Below are 10,197 nucleotides of genomic sequence, written 5' to 3'. Positions count from 1 at the left end.
TCAAATGCACTTGCACGGCTAACCAGCAGAGAGTGGAAGTGATAGAATAAGTGAACCTTACGAAGTAAACACGAATGTGATTATTAATATAAATATATAACCAAGTCATTTTAAGATTCCAACTAAAACATTTTTCCATGACATGTATTGTTTAATTATGTTTTCCTTAATTATAACGTCCAGTTATTCAAATCCGAGCTAACTGAACGCGAAAATACTTATCAAAGCTCCACTATTCGCGTGATCAGTACTGAAAATATTTTCTTTTTAAAATCTCTATTTATTAAAATATTTTCTTTTTAAAATCTCTTTTTAATAAAATATTTTCTTTTTAAAATCTCTCTATTTCTATTTAACTGTCTATAGATGTTCTACGAAGACCAGTAATACAGTCATGCTAAGGACCAACTTGTGCATCATTTGGTAAGTGAAATAATAATAACGTTCGCATGTATTTCAGCAAGACATTAATGAAGCCTGAATGGTTATATTTATGAGATGAATAACCGACTCAAGCATTTCTTAACAGGATTTGATCGCATTTTAAATTTAAAATCTGGTATCCTTTGAGGCGATTCAGTTAATTATTTTTAATTCCGTTTATTGTAGTCATTGACGTAAAAAACTAATATATCCTTCAAGTATGAGGGATATTTAGTATTTGTTTTACGTTAGGAAACTACGCAAACTACACCAATTAAGTAAATCGTTATATTTCTCTTTCATTCTTCAACATGTACCATATTAAAGGCTGCAGTACCATGCATTCAAGATATGCTGCCATCGAATTTACATGCACGTATGCAAAATATCTGCAGTAGAATAGAATAGAATAGAATAGAAGTGTCGGCGTTGAAGAAATAGGCCCATGGCCTCTTGCCGATTCTTGAACTTTTCGTGACTTGAACAGTAACAACGGATAATAAAATTTAATTTAGTTGCTTCAAGTATAACCACACGTAGGTTTATGCAATTCTACAGTTCAAGTCTAAATTCTGATTAAAATTTAATTTTGAGCTAAATTTTTGATAATTATTTTTAACAAATAACGTTTAATTGTTCAAACAGGGCGGCGGCAGCTGTGCTGTACGCTGCGGGGGCCGCGGCCCAGCACGTCTCATCGTCGCAGTGCCCGACCATGCACTCCATGGAGGACTTCGACGCCAGAGAGGTGAGCACTGCATTCATTATAGAATGTAGTAATGTATGTGTAGTAATGTATGTGTAGTAATGTATGTGTAGTAATGTATGTGTAGTAATGTATGTGTAGTAATGTATGTTTTCCTCACGTAATTTTACGCAATTTTACATATTATATCTAAATTTTGATTAAAATTCAATTTTGAGCTAACTTCCTCACGTAATTTTACGCAATTCTACAGTTGAAATCTAAATTCTGATTAAAATTTATCTGAAAGATAAATTTTGGATAATTATTTTTATGAAATAACGTTTAATTGTGCAAACAGGGCGGCGGCAGCTGTGCTGTACGCTGCGGGGGGCGCTGCCCAGCACGTCTCATCGTCCCAGTGCCCGACCATGCACGCCGTGGAGGACTTCGACGCCAGGGAGGTGAGCAATTAATTTATTGTAGTATGTAGTAATGTATGTGTAGTATTGTATGTGTAGTAATGCATGTGTAGTAATGTATGTGTAGTATTGTATTGTATTTTTAACAGTGTAGAGACTGCGTCTCTACACTGTTAGAAAAAAATATAACTCAGTACTCACTGCAGTGAGCGACAGAGAGCGCATTTTCTCGTCGACGAAAACATGAAGTCATGGACGGACGGACAGACAGACGGACGGACATGGCGAGCACAATAGTGCATTTTTTCCATAAATGAGAAAATGCGCTAAAAACAGTGGAAAAACGGTCCCACTGGCGTTCAAGTGGCCGGTGCCCCGTGAAAATATAAACGTTTTCATCGTTTTCATCAGATGTTTTACGGATTTCTATAGTGTTAAATTAGAATAAAAACGGCGACTCGGTGTTTCTTTTCACGTGCCGACCGGCCACTAGCTGAAACGCCGGTAATACCGTTAACGGTAATTCTTATAACAGTGTAATATATGTGCATTTATTACATATATCATATTTATAGCATATTTATTTCATTTGGTATCTTAATGTTTGATATTTCTCGGTCAGTTTCTGGGCACGTGGTACGTGTATCAGCAATACAAGGTGGGCGCTGAGAGGGGCATGTCGTGCAAGACGCTCACTATGAAGGAAGACGGCAGCGCTACAATGGAGTTCATCGCCAAGTAAATCAAAAATATTCGAGGAAATATTATTATTTCTTTTGACTTTATAACAAGCACGACGTTGATATAGTATAGTTAATTATAATTAATATAAATAATATACTAAAATAAATGTTTTCTGTGACTGTGCGATTATTCGCATACGAATTAAAAAGGCTTCATGGTAACGGAACATTTTTTGAAACATGCACTCAGCATTTTAATGCGCGCATAAAACTGATAGAATTAGATAATGACGTTTCCGTCTCGCAACTAGCACGATGAAACTTTTCAGAAATGTGAACTTTACTTTTGAGTTGTCCATTGTCTGCATTTACTGCTCGAATGGATATAAAGTCGATGTGCGAAAGCACAATTTATTTTAAACTGTAAAACTACAGTGAATTAAAGTCATTTAGAATACATGACACAAATAAAATCATATAATGTTTTTTTTTTCGTTAAAACTTAGCAAAACCCTAATAATGTACTCTTTTTTGCGAAATTTCTTGCCTGAATTGCAGCCAACATCCAGTCATTTATTGACGGCTCTAAAAACCGGCAATGTCTCACAAAGCAGTTTTTCAAGCATATCATGATATCTCCATATAAGAAATCAAGCTTTTATTGCTGTCTTCTTAACTTTCACAGATTTTTTCAGTTTTTGACTTGTTTATTCTTATTTCTTTTTATGCTTTCTCTCGACGGAGACAGGTCTCGGTTATTGACAGTTGAAGGGATGTTTTTGGTCGACGCAAACTCCATGGGACTGATCAAGGCAAAATTCGATTACGGTGACGGTGAGTGTCAATCCGCAACACAAGATGACCGAAAATAAACTTTTTTTTCTGATTTTGTACCATTAAGAGTAATTGCGTTATGACATATCCTCATTTCACCTCAGGTTTGTGATGGATCTTTGATTATCAAGGAATGCTAGCATTATTTTGTTAGCAATCACTGGCAGCATTTCTATTCATTTATAAGATGTGTGCCATCAGCTAAGCAAAGTGCATGTTGACCGACCTGCACGGTAAATCATAACAACAGCGAAAAGAATATGGTTAATTCAATAGTTGATCAAATTTGAAGTCATTTTTAAATTTGACGTTTAAACGGAGTGAACGGAGGAACGTCAGTGGAACGGAGTGAAATTCGACTTGCTTTCGCTTAATTGGTTAATCTCTAGAGAACGAGAGTATTGCGACTTTATAAAAACCATTTTATCTATGAATAAAATAATTATATCCATCAACAAACATATTTATGAGCTTCCATAAGTCGACGTGCACGCAGCGGTAACAGTTGAACTCTTTTATATAAGAATCGGAATATTTTAAAGTATTCACGCAGACGAGTGATTATTCATTGAATTCCATATAGAGATTTATTCCTATGAAATATACATTTTCTAGGTGAAACAACAACTTAGAAGCCTAATTAGTAAGAAATAATAATATATTTTCATAGAGATTAAAAATATTTGACAAATTCAATACAGTGCATTTCTGTGTTTTTTTTGCAGTACTGGGCAGTGACAATACGGGTGTCGTGGTCTGGAACATTCTAGCCACAGATTACAACACTTACGCTGTCCTTGCAGCTTGCCAAGAGGGAGACACATCCAGCAAACGTGAGTCCGTTGCATCATCATTGTTACATAGCGCTGTCAGCGCTATTAAAAATGTTCGCAACTTTATTGACTAGGACAAATCTGTCCTGTCACCGATTCTAGACATCGCAAAATTCTTACAGCTTACTGAAATTTCGAACCCGCAACTCACTGCTCCAAGCTTGCTCATCCCTAGCATTCGGCCGTCCTAACAGCTATGACCAGAACTCTCGCAGGAAGATGGAATCGAATTTTTATTATTTATTATCAGCAAGAAATACTATTGATCATTTGCCGCAGTAACGAATTCTGTTTCAGAATACGTGTATGTTCTGTCACGTACCTCAACTCCGTCTTCGTACCAAGTGGCGCGGATGGAAGCGAACTACCGAGTCTTCGACGGGCAATGGGGTGATGGCATTCTAGAAACCCAAGACCTCGGACAGTGCGAGGTTATCGACTCACGAGTGTCGGGATTGCCGTCCATCTCAGAGCTGGCCCAAGATGCGGAGGAACCAACCACTGAGGGCCTAATGCTTGGGGAAGAAGCCCTGCAGGAGTTGGAAAAATTGGGAGGCAGTAATGCTTTGATTCACATCAACATCGCCGACTCCTCAATTGCGGTGCATGGTAACCGCGCTCCACCCTTCAAGTCACCAAGTGTTTCAGGAACGAGTACCCAACACTCATTTCGATCCGGTGCAACTGCGAGTGAGTATTTGGTTCGGGTAGGTGAGATTTTGACCATAAAGCCATTAGATGGGATAGAAAGGATGAATACGGAGCAGTTTCGACATTGGACCAATTTTCGTGGGCTTCCTCTCTAAAATATTCGTAGGCCCCTGAATAACTTTATGTTTATTGAATAAATTTTGATTTTTTTTTCTTCACCAAAAAGTATCTAGAAATTTATCATAACACAGCTTGAATATAAGTTTAAATGAACAATCACACAGCCAATCATCATTAACATCAATACTATCATAAATATTAGTTGCTTAACCCTCCTGTCCTTGAACTGGTAACGCCCTGAAACTGAGTATTAATAATAATGTTTAGTCCACTCGATGTTCATAATACCAACTGTATAAACCACTTCTGATAACTCACTCATACTCTATCTTTTAGTGAGTCTTTACATTTATTTCTTAAAGTTTTGTTATTATTTTTTGCAATTTAACCATATATAAGTGCCAGCACGCTATTTTCAAGTATAAAAACTTTTTACCTCTAAAAACCGTTTTACTTTACAGTCGCAGCACCGGCAAGCACAACAACGGCCCAAGTTTCCAGCGAAGTGACCACCCCCACCAATAGCATGTACGAGGAAATACTCCTTGGCGTGAACCCCACCTCCCCACAACAGCAGATGGACCCACGAGTGGCCGCCTTCATCTTGAGGTTGAAGAAGCCGCCGAGTTTCATCGAGTGGAGCGAGATCACCAATTCCCCCACCTTCAGGAAAGGCGCTGAAAACGGCACTCCCGTTGACCTCTTCATAAATTCTTTGCGAAATAAACCTAACTTTGTTGACTTTGCGGCCCATTCTGCAGGCTTGCCTTACCGCACTGGGATTAGAATTTTCAGAACTAAGAATCATAAATGATCACATGGCCCGAGGATAATGACAGTGTTCAATGGTTATTTATTTTAGCATAGTTATGGGATTATTAGAATTTATAAAATATAATTTAAGGATTTGGGCTTTCTGACATACATGGCTTAGGCTTGAGGATTGGAATAACGATAGATATGTCATAAATGAATATTTCTGTCGACTTATGGAAATTGTCATTTTCCCTTCCGCTTTTGAATTGAAAAAAGAAAAAAAAATCAATGTTGTCGAATTGCCTTACCCAATGTTTCAAAAGTAGAGAGCAGTTTCTCTCCATGTTTCGCAATTTGGCTTAAATATTTTATAAAAATTTACACGTTCAGATTATCATCCCGAATCTTACACTCCAAAATCCGATCCAATAAATTTAATTGTTTGCACATGCCTAGCTTGTTTCGACAGATCGCTATGCCTTTGGAACAATTCAATACTGGAGACAGTCTAGTTCTTGCTCACGAGATGACGCCTCTACGTTCACAGTCAAAGTTTAATTAGAATTTTTTTCTAAAGAATCTAAGAAACACGGGGACAAATATTGTTTTTCCTAAAGGGAAACTTTTTAAAATAGTTCTACATTTAGCTTTTCGATTACAGTGAAATTCAAAATATAGTCAAGTACACAAAAACACTGTAATTGCAGAAACAATGGCGATTTGATTTCAATTTATGAATAATTTGGGATAATAATTCACTTTAGAAATAAATATTTTCTCACTATTAGCAGATGATAAATCGTCTCCATCTTCTTTATGAACAATTTAGCCTCTCAACTCAAAACGATGAACGCATGTTGACATTTTCAGAAGGAACACGAAAGAAAATTTTCAACAATTTCTACTCGGAGAAGTGGCAGAGGAATTAAAAAAAAAACTCAATGCACACGCAAGGACGTTATCCATATTGTTTCTTTCGTTGCCCTCTGAGAGCAATGACCGAAACTATCCGACCACTCACCCAACCGTCTGAGATTGGAATGTAAGATAAAACATATAGTTCACATATTCTAACGATATTTAGAATGCGGTACTTCAGAAGGATTTTTACTGTCAATGTCAATGAATAAATAATCAGGACGATCTTGTGCATGCAAGTATATTAAAGGCTTTCTCTCTGGTCATCTACAAGCCGGACCGCACAGGCCTGCCACGCTTATGGCGATCAGAAGAGTTTTTTATTGGCACCGACCTCAATAGAAGAGAATAGCGTGCCTGTCGACTAATGCAAACTTGTAGTAAGCCCTTGCGGTCTGCAGGGCAGGTTATACAAAGAATCTTCCTCGTGTATTGCATTGGAGTCGAGCAAATATTCGTCAATATATTTGAAATGTGTCGCGTTTTTATTTTAGTGAAATTAATGCGTCAGTGTAAAGAAGAAATGCAGTCGGAGAAAGAAATAACCAAATGTGAAAGTTATTGTAACTAAACGACTTATCTAAGCTTAGAAAAAAGAAATATGAACAATTGAAGAGGTTACTTGTTTGGTTATGTTGATCTTGAAAGTTTTTCGGGTTAATTGAAATTTTATTTTCGGATAGCATGAATCATTGTGATGTATTATCGCTTGACTGGTGAGCTGAAATTTTAGTGAATGCCTGGGCTTTGTTAAAGGAAATATATTACATCCTACAGTTCTTTTAAACTATCACTTTTTGCCTATTTTATTATCTTAAAAAAGTTGTATTGTTCATTTGTAATGTGTGATTATATAATATGTTAGGTAATTAACTTAGATTTTTAACCAGTTTTAGCTCTGCAAACTTTCTTCTTAACAGTGTCAAATTAGGATGTAAAACAAAGATTCATCCTTTTTGATGGAATGTTAGATTCGCAATTTATATTCGTGCAAAATATTTTGCATCAATTGCAAACAAAAATTAATATTAATGAAACGGTGCAGAATTCTTTTGGAACAAACGAAAAAGAAATATCCGAGAGTAATGTCTTTTGAGTGAGTCAGTTTAGCTCGCAACTTTCCTTGAACAGCGAGAAGAACGCGCACTCAAACATGAGAGACAAGAGGCTGTTTATTGTGTACGTAACGATAATATGTTGTTGGTTTGGCCATATACAAGAGAACGAGGCCCAAATCACAAAAAGAGGAGATTGTCCAAACTACCAAACCTCCCCAAGATTCAAGTCATCACTCATAGACAAGGTGAGAGAGCAATGCATGATTAATTTCATTTACATTTTATCTTCTACGTACGTAAAGAATATGCTGATACGTGTGTTATAATGTTCTGACTGACCGAATGGTTTATATCACAAAGTTAGGGGCAGAGATTTAAGAGTTCGAGACCATCATTTTGTTTTGAAGGTTCTGATCGAAATCGGCGAGCTGGTCAAGTGGTTAAAACAAACAAGGTTGAAGCAGTGAGTTCGAAACCACAGATCTGGGAAAACTCTTTCATGTCGAGAATCAAAGTAAGGCCCAATCTTCTACTCTGACACTATTATACAGCAATGTGCTCATCTCTCTGGTCATCTACAAGTCGGACCGCACAGGCCTGCCACGCTTATGTCGTGTAAAAAGTTAAAAAAAGTAAAATTTGGCATTCGTCCCAATGTAAGGTCCAATAAATAAATTTTGTATCGATTACAGAATGAATATTTGCAGGCGGGGGTAGGTGGGTTAGCGCATGATTGAATTAATTCAACCATGGGTTAGCGTATGTTACGTCTAGCATAATTATACGCATTAAGTTTACTATTTCACTAAATTAAATCTTAATTCCTAACACAGAATATACATAACGACATTCTATGGAATACTGCCAAGTAAATTCAATCTATTCTCTTGAGCGAGTTAAAAATATATAATATATATAGTAATAATATATCCGAGTGTTAAAATATCCTAACTACAACGGAATCAGAGATGAAAATATATTATTTTACGTAGTATTACAGCGGTAATGAGTGTAATCTCAGCCTTTTCGAATGGATGAGAGAAATCAACACAGTCATTCTCAGTCAATTAATATCGCCACCGGAGCTATGGCTTCTGTAGATCGTGTCTGCAACAAGAACCCCGTATATAAACAGCGGCTATCGCTGTGTCGGTTGTGTAATTTTTACTCGCATGTCCAAATTAAAGCCTGATAAAAGCTGCGTTTCTCGATGAGAGATCGCGCCGGTTAGAAACGAGACACTGAGCTGTCCATGCGAGTTTTTCGTCATTAACGGCCAAGTAAATTTGGTACCGAGAACATTAATGCATATTATTCATTCTGCCTGCGTTTTGGCAACCACTCGTATCTTCTCCGCATACAATTCATTTGTAACGTCATCTCCATAATATTGATTGCTCCAGACACCGTTGTTTTTCGCTACCCCGATCTTCACCCAGTCAAGGAGGAGATTGACTTGCGTGACAGACGTGGGGAGGGGTTATTTATTCATTTATCTTCCGGAAGACAAGAAGATGAGCGGAGGCCCGAAGCCCAAGAAAGCTGCATGCCATTTGCACGAGTCAGCTTCTCAGATAGGAGAGGAGGAAAGCCATGGCAACGAAGGGCTGGTGAGTGGGTTCGAGGAGGAATTCGCACTCAAGATTGGCGGCGCATTGGGAGCCCTACATTCTCAACGTGTAGGATACCGTAAAGTTTCTGTGGTCTGATCGTACCTGAAGTGTAGATCTAATTTGTTTTAACTACGTGGGGAGCAGAAACAAACGGAAAGGAGCGGCGGTGGGTCTGAAGAGCGACCGGCAGAGAATTGTGGATGAGCAATGGTCCTTAGGGGCAGAGAAGAAATAAAAACATGCCTCGTGTTAGAATGGAGGTGATCCAAAATCGGCCTCCAAACACAAGGCCGGGTTCTAGGTGGTTCGTATATAGCTTGCGGAAGCGGTTCAAAAGGCGATACACTATCAGATGGTAGCTTCGTAATTAAGAACTAGACGCGTGATGGTCCTTAAAGAAGCCCAATTCAGTGCCGGATGGGGCATTCAGGGTGCAAGTGACCCAAATTCTCAGATTTTAGGAGTTTTAGGCCGTTCCTGTTCGTGAGAAACGAGATAAGAGGTGTGTTAATAGGATGAATATTGTGTGGGTTGATGGTGTATTCTGTTCCATGAGACTACCTTCAGCTTATCTATTAGAGACGCCCGAGAGGAGTTTATACTGCATGCCAGGCCCGCCTCTGCAGCGACGTGTCTTGTTGGATAAAACGAAAATGGTAAAGCAGCCAGAGTATCAAGCAGTTTTTGAGGCCGGCACTGGGGTATAAAGAGCACAGGGTTCCTTGGCTATAAGAGTGCAGGGGGCTTGAATATTCCGTGAAAATGTTTCCCATTGGTATTAAGATCACTTGGCTGCTTAAGTCGCACATTCACCAGGAATTTAAAAGTAAAGAAAATAGCCCAAAAAGTTTACCATTTCTTATAAGAGAAAACGTTTCGGACTCCAGCTCCATCGTCAGTTCAATACCTTAGTAATTTGGCTATTCTTTTTCTTTACTTTTAAATTCCTGGTTTCTCCTTTGGATTGCGTTCAAATATAATCCAGCTGCCTCCCAAGCAGTAGGGAGGCCTGGCCAATGGATATCTGGTGGGATTCAGAGGACGCAATTGAGAAGTGATCGGGGCCGATACTGTAGAACGTCTTAGAAAATTTGACGCATTCAGCTGGGTAACTTCACGTCGTGGTTTTCTGGCCGTTATGCCTGGAGGCGTGATAGGCGTATGTCACTCCAAATTTTGCATTCGCCAGAGATGGCGAGAA

The 10,197-nt window shown here is 38.3% G+C and overlaps 2 protein-coding genes across 3 annotated transcripts; both read left to right on the top strand.

Moving 5' to 3' along the window:
• The first annotated feature begins 303 nt into the window (after nt 1–303).
• On the top strand, nt 304–5,639 carry LOC108674907. 2 transcript variants are annotated; one of them, XM_018162886.2, is made up of 7 exons: nt 304–423; nt 1,470–1,572; nt 2,153–2,268; nt 2,962–3,047; nt 3,773–3,880; nt 4,178–4,570; nt 5,113–5,639. In XM_018162886.2, exons 1-7 carry the CDS (start codon nt 395–397, stop codon nt 5,463–5,465), a joined length of 1,188 nt encoding a protein of 395 aa, XP_018018375.1. In that variant the 5' UTR covers nt 304–394; the 3' UTR covers nt 5,466–5,639. The 2 variants fall into 2 exon arrangements, with proteins under 2 accessions (XP_018018375.1, XP_018018373.1); XM_018162884.2 differs by lacking the exon at nt 1,470–1,572 and adding an exon at nt 1,069–1,171.
• A 1,565-nt stretch (nt 5,640–7,204) lies between these two features.
• On the top strand, nt 7,205–7,628 carry LOC108674909 (the record flags this gene model as incomplete). Its single annotated transcript, XM_018162889.2, is given in 1 exon segment — nt 7,205–7,628. A coding segment is annotated over 1 exon segment (150 nt), but the record flags the coding sequence as incomplete, so codon positions are not given.
• Nucleotides 7,629–10,197: the final 2,569 nt, after the last annotated feature.

This window comes from Hyalella azteca, unplaced genomic scaffold (genome assembly GCF_000764305.2).
Source record: "Hyalella azteca isolate HAZT.00-mixed unplaced genomic scaffold, Hazt_2.0.2 contig11037, whole genome shotgun sequence".
In the NCBI taxonomy this organism is placed as follows: domain Eukaryota; kingdom Metazoa; phylum Arthropoda; class Malacostraca; order Amphipoda; family Hyalellidae; genus Hyalella; species Hyalella azteca.
This window is presented reverse-complemented; position numbering and strand designations above follow the sequence as displayed.